General features: G+C 41.3%; 1 protein-coding gene across 2 annotated transcripts in view; it reads right to left on the reverse strand.

The window, feature by feature from the left end:
- The window catches only part of aplp1 (amyloid beta (A4) precursor-like protein 1), a 32,906-nt gene extending 18,404 nt beyond the window's left edge, over nucleotides 1–14,502 (reverse strand). For both annotated transcript variants that reach the window (XM_035672213.1, XM_035672212.1), the window contains exon 1: nucleotides 14,268–14,502. In XM_035672213.1, the coding sequence (XP_035528106.1) occupies nucleotides 14,268–14,333 (66 nt within the window). In that variant the 5' untranslated portion in view covers nucleotides 14,334–14,502. The remainder of the gene's footprint in view (nucleotides 1–14,267) is intronic.
- Between the last annotated feature and the right edge of the window lie 1,875 nt (nucleotides 14,503–16,377).

Consider the following 16,377-nt stretch of genomic DNA (forward strand, 5'->3'; position numbering starts at 1 on the left):
CTACTTAGCAACAGGGATCAAGGATATCCCATCTTACCAAAATACACCATGTAGTGACAAAGTAATCAAACAACCAAACATCAATACGACAAAACAACTGTTTTGACAACTGTCTTTCTATTATATTGTGAATTAACATGACAGAAATATAACTGTGCACTAAGCATATGCCACAGAATAGGAGTACAGCAGGGATTCTCGCCTACCTTCACATGCTTGACAGATGCATGGAGAAGTAAGTTACACATTTCTTCTGAATAATTGTGCTGTTAGAGTTTACATATTTTTTTTCCAATTTCCATAGAAGTCCCATACGGCTATGTTGGTGATACATGCAATTAAGCTATCTGCAGTTATGCTGTGAAAAGTACAAGCTTTGTCATTTCTGGTGTGAAAAGCCTAGTTAGCCAGGATTGCTCCTGATTAGTATAACACTGTGGACTGGCAAATTTCCACCACTCGTGTAGAGAACACACCCACAAACAAATAGGCCTCATCGATGCATAACCCATGCACATATGAAACACACACATACACACAAACAGGCGTTCCTGAACATGTCTTTGAGTTTCTCTGCAGCACAGATGGCCTAATAGTGGGTGTCTTCCTGCTCTCGGGGGCCCATCCCTCCGCCTCCTCTCAAGGCTGAGCTCGATCCACCCCAGCCACCCTATCCTTGATATCCCTCGTTTCCCTCTCCCTCCCTAACAGCTTTCACACAATGCCTGACACTCTGCTGTTTGGCCTCCCTCCCTAGGCCAGTGCTAAATGGCCAGATAGATTTGGGAGCATTCATCATTGTAATCATGTTGATTAATTATTCAAAGGCTCCATCAGGCCTCTTCCTGGTGTGGCATGTACTTATTAGAGACTAGCAACATTAGTCTGCCAGACTCTCATGGTGCAGAGGGGACAAAGGAGGATACAGCAGGTTAGCTCTGCACATTGACACTCATTATACATCTCTGACTAATGGCTAATTGAAACCATTATTTTTCTATTCAAAAGAGACTGATGGGCAGAGCGGAAAATATTGCATTGTTTTATGTCTTGTTCTATAGCTTCCTACTGTAAACCACATTAAAGCTGTAAAGTTACTTATTGAACACCAAACTGAATGCCTCATTTCAATACTTGATTGACAGCTATTATGACAGAGGATTTTGGTTGTGTATGTGCAAACATCACAACCTTCTCTAAGTCAGGCTTCATCAGTCCAGATTACAGCGGCCCAGCCTCCAGCTGGGCACACTGGGAGCAGATGGCCCCATAATCACCAGGGTTCATCTAGGTCGGAAACAGCAGCCAAAACCAGCTCCCAAATATCTGATTTAATTTCAAGTATAGCCTAAAATACAGAACACGTCAGATGGCATCACTGCAAGAGGCTCCATTGATCTGGAGGCTGGCTGTGCCAACCATTTCATGATTGTGGTTATTTAGGAGTATATTTACTCAGTGTTGTGCCCACTGGAGTCTGTGTATATAAAAGGTAAGAGTGGCATATCCTTTCTCAAGGTCTCAGCCTATATCTTAACTAGCACTCTACAGGCTGTTGCAGCTAGGGAATAGGAAAGAGATGGATTTCTCTCTTATGTAAAGGTTGCTAACTCCTCTTGGAATAACATAACCTTAGCTGGATACAGGTTTCCCTGGTGTACGACAGCACCATGGGACTGAACAGAAGCCCCACACCAACAGGACAAGATTTCACCTTTCCCAGCTGGGACTCACATGACTGATGGTAAATATCATGTTCACACTATTCACACACATCCTGCTTCTCTCATTTTCTTTCTCTCTATAATACACACACACTTAAATTGTACTTCCATTGTGCAAGTAATATTATTACAGCTATGTTTCCTGTCAGCTTTTTTTTTTTTTTTTAAACATCCTGCCTTTCAGCAGAATCCGTGATAAAGCTTGCCAGAATGTCCACTGCAATCAGAAGATCAAAACAGGAAACTCCCACAGACATAAAACTGATTTTATGCGTGTTCCCAGTTCCATGGAAAGGCTGTATTAAGCAATATTCAGAATGAGCCAAGTGATTGTGATACTTTGCAAGGAGTTGGCAGAATGTCGCCTCTCTGTTCCACCCACATTTCAACAAATGCGTCTTCTGAGTCACACACCATAATGACGCCACACTGTGCATGTTTTCTCCAGAAAACACAAAAAACACAAAGCCTCGTTGGTCATTTCACCATCCTCTATATGCCACCGCCTCCTGCAGATATGTGGGAGACAAACAACTGCGTAATAATGTTTCATAAATCCAGCCAGAAAAACAGAGAGTCTGAAAACATTCAATGCCTGTGAGATTCAACTTCTTCCACGTAGCCAAACTGAAATGATTTAATCTTCTGGTATTTTTAATGAAGTTCTCCTGTTACATAACACTCTTGAACCTTCTTCACAGTTAAGCAACACAACATGGGAATGCCAAAATGTTAATGCCTAACACTGTGTGCCTGCAGATATGATTTCAAGCTGAAATGCTACCTCAGGGGATTGAAGGAATCAAAGGCTTAACAGAGATTTGAGCAATGCAGGTCCATCTGAAACATCCTAATGTCAACACAATTGCCACTGAATCAGGGATTTTCTACAGGCAGATTGAGACTGACACAATGCAAACAAGCTCTGCAAATCTGTATTTATATGGTAAATACATTCAAAATGCTTTAGTCATACCTCAGTACTCAAAGGTTTAAATTTCTATTAGCAAGAGCATGTCGTACATTGTCACAGCGGAAATGTATTAAACACTAGGACGATTCATTTCTATACAATATTGTTGCCTTTTCTCCTGCATCATTAAAAACCTTTAAAATGCATAAACGAATCAATTGGACTGATTGAAATGATTGGCTGGCCGACCTACCTGTCAACCTATCTACCTGCCGGCCAGGCAGATATTGCTAATAATGTATAGTTCCACTTGTACCTACAACAGTTTGCACTGCTAAACAAAGCAAGAAAAGAAACACAGAAGTCGAAAAGGCTACAAACAAAAAAGTTGATACTGATCCTGCTATTGAATTTACTTGTGAAACCTTCGTGCACAGTGCTTCGACATCAACTCTCTCTTTTGTATGTGTCTCTGTCACTGTGCTGTGTGCTGGAACAATGTTTCACTGCGGGCAGGGCTGAGCTCCTGGTTGGAAGCAAGAAAGAGAGCAGTGGAGAGCCACACACTCACTGCAAGTGCAAAAGAAAGCCCCGTGAACAAAAAGCAAATAACAGTGATTTATCAAGGTAATCCGCGCAAAGGATGTACAGACAAGGAAAATAAACTTCCAGCAGAATAAAGTTTATTCAGGTAACTCAGGTTGGCCAGGGCTGCACTGAAGCAACAAGCACTGCAGGACACAAAAGCCTACTTTGTTTATTAGTTATATAGTGTAAATATATATGTAGTATGGAGACCTATGTATGAATGAGACATGAGGTAGTTGAATACGGTTAGCAATAACAACGATACGCTGTGCTCCTCTCAGGCATTCCATGTCCATGTGTGTTGAGGGAGGTTGATGAAGGATATAAACACTACTTCTTGGTTATTCTCCTTTGGATCCATACGTCATCTCCCCACACCCGTTCTACTTTTACTTTCCTGTCACTTCATGTACTTTTTGAGTATCCTCTACAGATAAACATCTTGTGCGTGAGTGCGTTCTTGAAACTTAACAGCATCCTGATGTAAAGCAAATCCCTTGAAACACATTACGTTGCTTTAGAGCTGAAACCTATAAGTTTAATTTTAAATGATGTGTTTATCTCATATTCTTTTTAGGAAATTATAATAATATTAAGTATTTGATGGTCTGCATTTTAATAGCTGGATATGTAAATGTGAAACTGTTAATCTGATCTCCTCTGTCTTGCTGTATTCTATATCTTGCTTTTTTTTGTCTTTCAAATTGAAGCATGTCAGATGAATAAAACTGTGCTGAACTGAACGCACATGTATAGTGGCAGAACAATAAATCAAGTAGAGACTTTCAGCAGAAGATAGAGCAACATCTTGGAGAGAGGGGATGATAGAGGAGGGGGAGAATGGAGCGGGAATAGGGGTTAAAAGATTCATATATCTCTTTCCTTCTGTCTCTTATTTATGCACATATACAATTCTGATCACATCATGCCAGCTCTCCTGGGAGCCTGTCTAGCAGATGCATCTTATGGAAATGAGGCTTTGAGGTTATATATATATGTTGTGTGAGCCTCACAAAGAGAATGGGGGTAGGGGCAGAGCGGTGTGTGGTATTTATTAATATAATTCTATATTTGTTGAGGTGGGGGTGTGACCAGAAAGCTAATCGCAATAATTTTTTTATTAGAGACAGAGGCCCCAAATCCATACCACATACAACACATTATACACCACATTAACTATAATGGTAGGTATATTACATTTAACCCAACTTCATAACATGTTGGTTCATTGCTTTAACTCCGAAGCATGTGGTATCACCACAGTGGGAACAAACGGGTCTTTAACTCCCAGTGAGAGGTCAGAATGTACACCACCACTGATAAAAGAGCCCAGCATGGCCAGTTTTAGAGCGACAAACTGCGAAGACATATTGAGGGGATGACCTCCTCCCAGGTTTCTAAGAGTGCCCTGCACAGCATCTTTGGCCTACTGCTCATGGTAATGAGGTGCTCTGTTAATGAACAGCAGGATGAACAGCTAATGCCGGGTCCGCGGGGAATGGCTTGCCACTCGTACAAAGCAAAAAAAACAAAAAAAAAACAAGGTTCTGCTACAGACAAACTTGATGAAACAGTACGCGGCGCGGCAAGTGTCGCTCTCCCACATTTAACATCGGTGTCCGCTCACTTGCTGTCCTCTTCATCTGTCTCACTCGTTCCCATCGTACCCGTAAACACACATTTTTTTTTTGTTTTTTTTAAAGCCCTCTCCTCTACGTTCTCCCTCTCAGCATCACTCAGCCACTGAGGGTGGTTGCCATGGTAACACCACCCACAGGAGCCGGCTACCTTCCCTGTTACCGTAGCAACTGGTTCCCTACAGAATTTCAAGCATGTCACTCAGTCTCTCTCTCTCTCCCTCTCTCTCTCGCTCGTTATGAGTCTGCCTTTCTCTCTCGTTCTTTTACACATGAAAGAGTCTGCATATGTTTGGTTCGACTTTTGATCCTCTGCAAGTCGCTGATGGTCAGCTTAATGGTTAGTTAGCTTTCCTTATTACTGTCTGTTGGGTGTTTACACGCCTCTTAAACCACTTATGCAATACTTGGCCCTGCTAATCTGGGCGAAAACTTGAATGCGCCACGTATAATACTGTAGAAATGTTTCTATACTATAGCAATAATGACAATTAATTGAATTAATATTACTTTCATCTGATTTAGGGCAAACAACAATGTCCTGGTTGCATCTGACTTTCAGCCAGCAGGGGTACACATGTGATATAAATGATAACCATTATTAAAATCCAAAAATTAAATATGACTTATTTAATGCCAACTATTGTGATAATCAATTAATAATAAAAGCCATTTATCAAGAAAAATGGCAAAGCAATTGCTGGTTTTAGCTTTTTCAAATGTAAATATTTGCTACTTTTTCTATGTTTCATATAAATGTAAATTAGTATCTTTGGTTTGGACTGTTGCTTGGACAAATCAAAGTATTTTAAATCAATACGTTTGATTTCTTGGAAAATGTGATGGGCATTATTGTCTTATAGATTAAATAATTAATTGCAAATAAATGAAGAGAATGATTGTTAGTGGCAGCAGCAGTAATATTATGTAATACATCAAAGGTATTAACAATATATATATACAGTAATAAATATAGTATTGATTACTATTAGGCCATTAACAGTGACAGCATTATACTGTATTCTTTCTGTTGATCCCACTCTTGCTCACTAGTTGGCCTTGGTAAATCTCAGTGTGGTGAATCAGTAGCTGACAATGCGTCACATGTCCCTCTGATACCTCTCCTTCAGGGCCAAACAGCCTGCATGTTACAACACAACTGATTATCTTTCCATTTTGCTCTAAATCATCTTCAACTGTCTCTCCCTCCAAGACTTCCTTCTCGTACTCTCACACCCACTACAAAAGACGGGACATGAAGAAATTTGGATCATCTGATTATCATAGAATGAGTCAATCAGGATGTTAGTGATAAATCACTTCTCCTAAAGTTAACTTTAGGGAAGTGCAACTGCTGTTCTAGCCAGTGATTTTAACAAATGTTAAGCTTGAAGGCACTGCAATACTTCTGTTTAACAATATGAAGTTATGTGTATCTAAAGTGTCTGCGTGCATCATGTTCAACACAAGCACTTACTATTTCCAGTAGTGCTAGAAAGCTTCGACAAATCCACTGACAAGAAATAATAATGATAACTGAGATCATGTCAGACTGACATGTCCTGTCTTGCTTTAGCTGTCTCAGTGTTATTTTAGACCGGGCCACTCTAGTGAGATAATGTGTGCTGGCTGTGCAGTCTGCCAGTCTGTGCTGCAGAATCACTCAGTAGATTAAATATTAGTGTTATCTCATTTCCTCAGGCCATAAAGTCTCCGCAGACTGTCCAACTGAAGGGAAAATGGTTTAATCATTGAGACGATCTGTACAAAAGACCCCTCACTGGGGGCCTGGGACCTCCATTTGTGCTTTGTACTTTTATTACATTCTTTTTCCAAGCCACCACTAGACTTGTGCGAAGTATCCAATTTGTCAGCTGAGCATGGGTGAGTATTGGCTGTTAACTGGCACAGCTTGGCCTTGGCGAGCAAAATGAAAGAAATGAAAAGAATGAAATGCTATGTGATGCCCCCCATCACTGGCTGAATCTTATTGATGATTAACAGCAGCCATAACAGCACCTGAATGTATTAGTTATCTATAGCTGTTCGTACCACCAGCCTTGTTGTTTATAGTAGGCGCACACCATCTGTGTATTCTAAATAAAATACAGGCAGTGTCAACCGTCAGCGGTTTTTGGAGACTCTATGCTGGGGTTACCAAAAACTGAGCATCAAGTCAAATGCTGTGGGAACATTTTGTCTCAGGGGAATGGAGATTCCTTTCCTGGAAATGCACACTCCCCTACAAAAAATTCCATCTTGAAACACGTGTGCTGCATTCATATGGAAGCAGGCAAACAGTAAATGGCAAACCGGATGTCATGTTAATGACAGCAGGATGGTAAACTTAGGTGAGGCCTGCAGAGAATACCAGCAACAGTAATGGTAGACAGCATTGCCAGTTCAAAGTAAAAGTATTTTAACTTTTTGCCGCTCTCTGTGACCGTATTTAATACCAGATATTACGTAGCTCCCTCACACAAGGAGAAAACATGGACTATCTGAACAACGAGACGCTAATAAGTAATAAATTACAGAAAATGATTTCAAAATCAATAACACTGGTAAATTAAAACACTTGCTAGCAGTGATTTTTGTTGCCATATTTGGGAAAATACTGAAATTCATTATCAAATATTAAACAAAAAACAAGTAATTATTGCATTCATTGATGATCTTTAAACTTTAGACTAAAAGTCTGCTTGGAAAAATAATGTGTTTCAGATATGTCACACATTAAAATCCTTAAAAAGGCATCTACTTCTTCCACCTCAATAAAAATTCCAAAATATATGCAAATTTGGTCATTTCTAAAGTTTTTCTGCTGGACACAAAATGTCTTCTAAATCGCTGTAAAGTCCATTCTCACTGTGTGTGTACTGGTGGCTTCAAGTTTCTACATTACACTTACATTCAAGATTGACAAATCATGCTTGAAGGCCGGGCCCTTAAAATCTGAGGTCAACTTTCCACTTTCAGCAGATGAATGTGAAAACAACCTTCTAGATTGGGAACATACATCTGTCCTCATCCTGCACAGTGAAGCTCAAACATCCAACTGTAGGAACAAGAGGAAAAACATATTTTTGAGTGGAGGGGGAGTTACACTTAACTAAATGCAACATGTTCACAAAACTATCTGAGGACTGTCAAAAAGCATTCTGGGAAATGTTGGAAATCGCTAAAAGATTGTTTGATGGTACGTATTAAGTGACAATGGCTGCAACTAACAGGCAAATTAAAACACAAACCTAACAAAATAAATGTGCCGAATAAAAACTGATTGGTTCATACTGCAAGAAAATGATGGTAGCATGATTTGTTTGAGTGTAGTGAGAATGGAGAACCAGACAGGCAGAGTCAGGTGTCTGAAAATATCGAGAATGAAGAATAAACGCAAAGTGCATAAAAAATATCAAAATGAAGGGTGAGTTTGGAGCATGAATTATTCAAGAACAATCACAAGGAAGTGAAAAGATGTCATTGGCCACTGGAAGCTGCTGAGGCAGATGGAGGAGCAGTGTCTGGGAGAGTGGGTAGGGGAGGGGTAACGCCTTTGGGATGTGGCAGGGGAGAACGGAGGAGGCTGGGGCAGACAGAGAGAGGAGGGATGAGGGGGGCCGAAGCAAGGAGGAGACAGGCGTGGGGATTTTCTTTTGTTTTCTGTAGAGTGAGGCTGGGGAGTAGACCTGGAGGGTGGGGAAAGGGGGGGAGGGTACATAAAATCCAGGTAGCATGAAGAGAGAGGACTGGCGTAAGAGCGTTGAGAGGATGCGTGACAAGTTCCAAAGCCTCGTCGACAAGCGAGAGCCCAGACCTTTCCACAGCCTTCAATAATTGATGCAGCTTCTGCATCGTGCCATCTTTATAAAGCAGCAAGTGTGTGGTGAATGTGTGTGTCTGTGTGTGTGCACTTCTGAGCTATCTGTGAGTGTAAGTGTGTGACCTAATTGTGTGTATGTGAGTGATTTCCACCGATTCCACTGTACCTTTGTCACAGAAATGAGCTTTTAGTCCTTCTGATGGGGCTTTGTGTTTTGTAGCCAACGCTGTGCAAATGATGGCAGAGTGGAAACAACCAGCCAAAAAACTACATCCGTTTCTCTCTGCAACAGCTTTCAGTGTTCTTCTGTAGAATGTTAATACCGGCCTGATCAGTCTCAGTGGACCCAACAACCCCACACTCTCTCAAACCCTGCAGCCAAGGCCGTTAAAGAAAATTAGATTTTGCAGTCCTGCTTTCATACAACTCACTGCTCCACTCTGGCCACAGGGTTTTGTCTCCGTCCCCCGCCCCCCACCCACCAAGCCCCCTCGTCTCATTTCAAGGCCACCTGTGAATACATGTACAGGACATAGATGGATCCCAGCTGCTCGAGTAGCAATAGGGCTGGGTTCCTCCATTAGCATGCACTCCACCCTGCAACCCACATAACATCCTACATGCTGCCTACATCACTTAAACTCTCTCTCCTCCTTCACCCTCTCCGTTTCTCAAATCATCCGCCGTGCCAAGGCAATCCCCTCTCCCTCTCTCTCTCTCTCTCTCCCCACCAGCAATCTCTTTCACTGCACTCTCCCTTTTTCCTGCTGAACATGGAGGACAAGTGTTATCACCACACTGCAGATGTATTTTCGAAGGGGGGCTCCTCTGAAACCTCCCACTGGCTGCGGCAGGACGAAACATCACGCTTTGCCCTGGCATTCAAACTTTTTCCGCATAAATCCAACCCATTAGGCTTACTGATATCTCGGCCCTGCAAGACTCTGGAGAGGAGCCACAGCTGGATGTGATCGGGATGGCTGTGCTAGTATCTCAGGCCCTCTAGGTGACACCGGACAAACTTATGACACGTGCAAACACATACACAGAGGACACTTGCACACATCTGAACCACACAGTCCCGTCCAGGATTCAGCTTTTACAGACACAGGTGGAAGCGGCCATATCTGACCCGAAAGTACTCAAGGCTTGAAACTGCCCCATGAATCTATGTTTTATCTAACATTCAGTAAGCGAATGATGAAAAGGAAAGTAATCTTCCCTTACAGCAGCTTTAATCTAACTGCTTTTCTTCCGTTATCCCTTGATTATGTGTAACCTAGAAAGTCTAGGAAGCCAGAGAAATTAACTCATCAAATGCAGTGCATCAGGTTACGCACGACAGGCTATAGAGATGACTTAAAGTGATGAGCCCTGCAAGCAAACATTATTAAACTCCAAATTGGGAATTACTCCCCTTTCCAACTGAGATGATTAATTTGAAAGATTTCAGAAAGGCCAGAAGACCAGATTGAATCATCTGGATTTTGGCAGAGCTTCACTGAACCTATCGGGAGGATGCCACGCAAATATGCAATTAATGTCAATTTATTTTCAGCACAGGATGAACTCCACGCCTGGAGACACAAACACAAACGTATACTTTCTTCATTTCCATCCCAGACACTATAAACAACTCGCAGCATGACAGAAAATGAATCCCCAACGCCGAATAACCATCTGAACCGCACAACACGAGGCACTGTTTTATCATTCATTAGTTTGTCACCTCTAACAGTTCAATTGCTAAGACACATTTACAGCACTTCTTTCCTCCGGTACAGTGTAGCTCTCATTTCACAATGACTCTGCAGGATTTAATCTAGGTCCTGTGTGTGCTGCACTTGAAAACCCTGGAAAGGAAGCCAGATAGGGAGAACAGGGGGAAAAACATGTGATACAATAAAACGGTACGTTTTATGCCCACTGGCACACGGATATAGTAGAGAATAGCAAGCACACGGGAATCCATTAGTGGAACCCGATTATCTCTTGCCTCTAAAATTAATTAAGTGAGTGTAGGGCACAGTGTGTGTACGTGTGTGTTTGTGTGTGTGAGAGAGAGAGAGACAGAAAGAGAGAGATCTGGTTGTCCTTATCTTTTTTTCTTGTTTTTTTTTCAACAAATCCTCTTGTGTTACTGCATTGAAAGGCAGATGGGGGTGGGAGGTGTATGAATCTGTATGGCTGTATTCCAGCACAAGGCCTGAAATTGCTATTGGTGGGGATGTGGTGGTGGTAGAGGGGGGAGAGGGGGGAACTTTGTTTGTGACTCACCATTTTCATTTAATCTTCAGCCAAACTAAAATGTGCTTTCTGTACTTCTACTCTTTCCTTCCCTATTCTCCCCCTCCCATTCCTTCCTTTCCCAGACATCCTGTATTTCCTGAAACCTGTAGATACACTAGGTTTGTTTCTGAGTTTGCCACTACTGTTCTTCTGCAGCCTCTCTGGACTATAGAGCTCAGGCTCAGGTTCACACTGCAGTCATTTATCTTGATAAATACAGGACTGGTTGACTTAAACTGAGTATACCTGTAGTCCCTAGCCCCCCTTTTATCAAATATGGCAACACACAGGCACAATCATTGTAAGATTGCTTTCCTTAAATCAGATTTTCTTGTGTGGGGGTTTTGTTACAGAAAAAAATTGGGCTGCAGTTTGCCTTTATGTTCTGTTGATAAGTGACTATTCACAGTATCAGTGTGATCTTACAGAGCAGGCCTGGCTGGTATGACGATAATACTACAGGATTAAATCAATTTGTCAATTGTTAGATATTTTGTTGAACAGTAGTAGTTGCTGCTTCTTTAATATCTCTGATTGTAAAAGATCATTGCAGACAATGTTGCAAATAAATGATCATGAATGTTAAATGACAATATTAGATGTTCTTTTAAATAAATGTTGTGTCCATGTGACAAGGTATTTGGATTTGCTAGATTTAGAATTCCCTGTGTTAACCAGGACCATTCATTTGAATGAGAATGATTAACTACATCACGATAGGAATAAAACCCTCTTGAGTGGTATATGTAAGTTCACATCATAATAAGAAATGAAAATATTAGTTGATTAAGCAATTAGTCAATCAACAGAGAAATAATTGCCAGCGATTATTATAATTAAGTAGTCATTTCAATAACCTTTTTAAGGGAAAAACTAAAGGTTGACTGGTAAAAGTAAAAGTAAAAATAACTACTACTGTATTGTGATATAATAAAATTCAGTTGAGAAATTGTCCATGGAAAAAAAATAACTACAATTTCCTTTTTCTTTTACAAACCCATCGAATTAAATACCTGACAAATCAAAGTGCTTCATCACTTTCATGCAAGACTCTTATACTGCCATAAAGCAGTCCTGCTCATTGATTTGCAACAATGACCTACACGGCTCAAAGGTGTTCAAGGGATAGCTAATGTGGTATAAAGGGCATGGCAAACTCTCTGACAGCTGACAGATTTATATCATCTCACAGTATTACGATACGGTATGTATCAAAGATGAAAGTGCACAGATAACCCACATGAAGGCTACTGACACGCCAAACCCAACAAATTGAAAATAACTTCTTCTCATCCATGAATGTCAGACTACATGATACGAGTTTACAATCCGTCCGTGAAGGTGGTGGTTTTTATCTGTTCATGCATGACCTTTTGTTCAGTGTGTCAATTAGCTAAATGCTTTGATGCTGCAACAGGTAAGCGCTATTGCAGCTGAGATACCTGGGAAGCCATTACTCAACTTGACATATGTGACAACCTGGCATCAATGTGTCAAATCACAACACGGTATGATGCTGAATTTGTATTTCAGCTGAAAAATGACTGAGGCTTTACTAATCCGGGAGACTGTCTGGAAATTAAATTTACAAGTGTGATTATATTTTGATCAGACATTATCCCAATGCACTAACACATTTAAATATTACACTATAAAAAAGAAATCAAAACAAATTTGTCCAATTCACAGATTTCAGCTGAATGAATGTTGAGTAAATTAAGGGAAGCTGACAGTTTTATTAGGACTAATACCACAGTGTAATCCAGCCAGCCAACCCTCTCACAGCGTAATCTTCAGCATAAACCTTCATGGGCAGGTCTCCTTGTATGAAGCTAAAGCCTGTTCCTCAGTATAGCAGTAATCCCACTAAGGCTCTTAGAGAAGTGAAATTATTTCAGAATGAAAGGAGAGGCTTTATGACTGTTACAGACTCATAGTGGAAGATGGCTAATAAATAAACATCTCACAAATCCTCTTACTGGGGAGACTCTGAACCAACACACGGGGTGATATATTCGAGCTGAGACAGTACATCCGGAGCAGGTTCATTCGTTCATTTCCAGGTGGAAAAGTACGTTTGACCTGAGCCACAGCTCCAGCTGGGACATCATGACTCATCCTCCCTCCTCCCCCTTTCCTCCCCCCTCCAAAACCCCCTCCACATGCACCTCCAACACCACCCCTGCTGCTACACCACAAAGCGCCCCACGCTCCAACCAGAATTCATGCCTGAGTTCTAAAACAGGGGGGAGGAAGATGATGGATGACTGAAAAGTTATTGAGAAATAAAGGTCGAGTCCATCAAACTGTATGTCTGCTGGAAGTCGTGATGAGAGAAGAGGGAAGATGGGAGCAGCTGGTGGCCCATTGATCTGCCGCTCTGTACAACAGACTTTCACCATCTCCTCTCTACCTATTGATAGAGACAGATGCCAATAGGATGACCCCGTATCCCTCGTTTGTACACTCTGTATCACACTCACGCACTGCATGTCCAATGATATATCAAAGTCATGCCCTCTTGGATGAACAGTTTATTCACACGCATTTTCAAGGCAACGCATTCAAAAACAGAGGTGTAGGGAGGAAGACTAATTAATAATAGTGGGAAATGACTACCCTGTGAGAAACTGGGAGTTTTCTAATCTGTTCACAGTTCTTTCACGAAGACCAAATGTACAACAGAGCAGCAATTGAATATGCATGACTCCATCCTGCTCAAGAGCTGCACCACTCCTCTAAAAAAGGACGGATGCAAGCTGATTTCTTCCTCTGACAAGGCCAGATGGGATGCAACGAGATGGGATCTGATGTCCATCCTTCAACAGATTAAAAAAAACAAAACAAAGGCCTATGGAACATTTTTCATACAGGCCCAGACTTGACGCAGCGAGCCTAATATACTGTAAAAGCACATCTTTATGAAGCCTCTTATATGTATGCACTGCGAGTGTGAGCCTCCATTCGTATCTCATCACAGCATTTGCATCGCAAATCCTTTTTCCCCCATCACGGGGATTTTTTTTTTTTTTTTTTTTGTGGATGCTGTGTGTCATTACTCTTGTTGACATAGGACGGTGCTCGAGGATGCATTTACAAATTAAAACCTGCCCCAGATAAGGGTGCGTGTCAGCAATATGGAGATAGAGGCAACTGTGTGCGTGGCATGTGTAATGTCGACATGAAGTCAAATACAGCCTTTTGTCCAAGAATCAACCTCGACACTCAGCCTGAAAGACAGTACAATTGCAATGCGCCATCGTTAGGAATGATCAAGATTGTGTTGCTCTTACCTCGACGTTTTCCCACACGCAGCAGGACAATACAGCCATCAATATAGGTATTGCGGTATGTCCCATTTTCTTTTCTTTTTTTTAGCCTTCTTTCCTCTCTTTTTTTATGACGAAGTTGCTATTGTAAAATAAACTGACTCCAACATAAGCTGTCTGGTTACATCAGCTGAAGTGATGGGCACTGCGCGTTCGTCGGAGCCCTCCTGCGATATCTCCTGCGTCTGCGTCCTGCCGACGGGCTCTCCAATAGCAGCCTGGGATTTTCTGTGGATGAAGTCTGACAGAACCAAGCCCTGTTTCTGCGGGTATTTATCACTGACTTTACTCATGGCGTCCTCGCTGTGGCTTAGTGAACAGAGACATCTGGTGGCGAGGGGCTGAGCATGCAGGCTCGCCTGCTGATTTTTCTGCGTCAGTTATAAGGGGGAATCCACCCGAAAATATACAATTCTCATTATTAAGCTGTGTCCTTAGGCTGAGCAGCTCACACACTGACTGTATGGTGATGTAATCTGAGAGAACAAATCCTACAGCTGTGCCAGAATGGAACTGTAAGGTGTTTTCCACACATGTTTAAGGGTTTAAATTCTTAAAACTGCACATATTCCTTCACATCACACTATCTGACCACGATTAGCAACTAGTTGTTATAAAACCAGTTGTGTCTGTTTCTGTGTAAGTGGCCTACATTAAGAACAACTAAAAAAACAACTGATCAGACTCATAGGTAGGCAACTCATGTTAAACTCAGAACTTATGTCAGGGCTGTAGAGTGCAAATATTAGAGATATTAGAGAGTTTTTGATATTAGTGTATGGTAATTTATATGTTTTGTTATTTTCTTGTGAAATGCTGGATACCTGAAACCTCTCAAAATACTTAAAATTAAACAATCTGAGAAGTAAAAATCTGTTTTTAGTTGGGCTGCGCACAACTTGTGTCCACGCCAAAGCCAAATCTGTGATGAGGAGTTCACAAGCCAAAAAGGTTGAAAAGCACTGTTAGCAAAAGAACACACACACACACACACACACACACACACACTAAGTGAAGAATAGTAACTCTTCTTCTGCAGCCCGATGAAGCAGCCCTTCATTAAATACAGTCTTTCTGAAATATGAATAGAGAGGTGTTGACTTCACTCTCATTTCTGGGGCTGTATTTTATGGTGCTGTTGCCGCATTACATTAAATGGTGTTCATAATATATTTTTCCATTTAGCGGAGTGGACAATCTATAAACAACAAAACGAATACACAACTGTACCCTACTCTCATTATTAGAGCACTGAGGAACAACTCAATCAGTAAATGAATAGAAATGTGAAATGGCAAAATACTGTAAAGCACCCCTGTAAATATAAAGCATCAGGGCATTTACTTAATTATTTTGTTTTGTGCAATCCTTATGTTGATTATAATGTATCTATGAACTAATACAGCAAACACTCCACACAAATACAGGTAACATGTTTGAATTTGTGAAGCATGTTTTTCCCATTGACTGTGCCTAAATGCTCTACTTGTTTCAAGCTATAAAATGTGGCATGATAAGCAAGTTGTGTGTTTTTTGTTTTTTTGTTTTTTGTTTTATGGTTCTTCTTGGCAGCAACATCCACAACTGGTCACCAGGGGGAACACACGGTATGGAAATGAAGAAAACAACTTCCTCTCCCCTGCAAGTCACCCAAACGGAGGAGCAGCAAGTGGCTGAATAAAACGTGTATCCTTTCCATGTCAGCTGGTAGCCGGTTTGCTTTGTTGTGGCTCACTCTTTATGTAAGGATAGTGTGATGAGAAGCATGATTATACCCGAGAGTCCCTAAAAACGGTATTTCACCCGTGGGCGGTTAACGTCCTGCGTCACAGTGTGTTGCGCGCTCTTTGGATGAGCTAGTTGTTGACGCACCGTTTGGTATGTGCAGTACTCGTGCTCGTTGCTGGCTTGATTGCCTGCTTATTGTCCTTATGTGTAAAAAAAAAACTGTCCAAAGTCTAAACTTAAAGTTGGATATACCAGTTAATTTATTTCTTAAATTACAACAAACAAAACAACAGCCGACCTCGGCACAACTGTGCCTCGCTGTGCGCCACACCTGTACCAATTAGTC

The sequence above is a fragment of the Morone saxatilis genome, unplaced genomic scaffold, assembly GCF_004916995.1.
Source record: "Morone saxatilis isolate NCDOM2014 unplaced genomic scaffold, NCSU_SB_2.0 Contig24, whole genome shotgun sequence".
NCBI classification, from domain to species: domain Eukaryota; kingdom Metazoa; phylum Chordata; class Actinopteri; family Moronidae; genus Morone; species Morone saxatilis.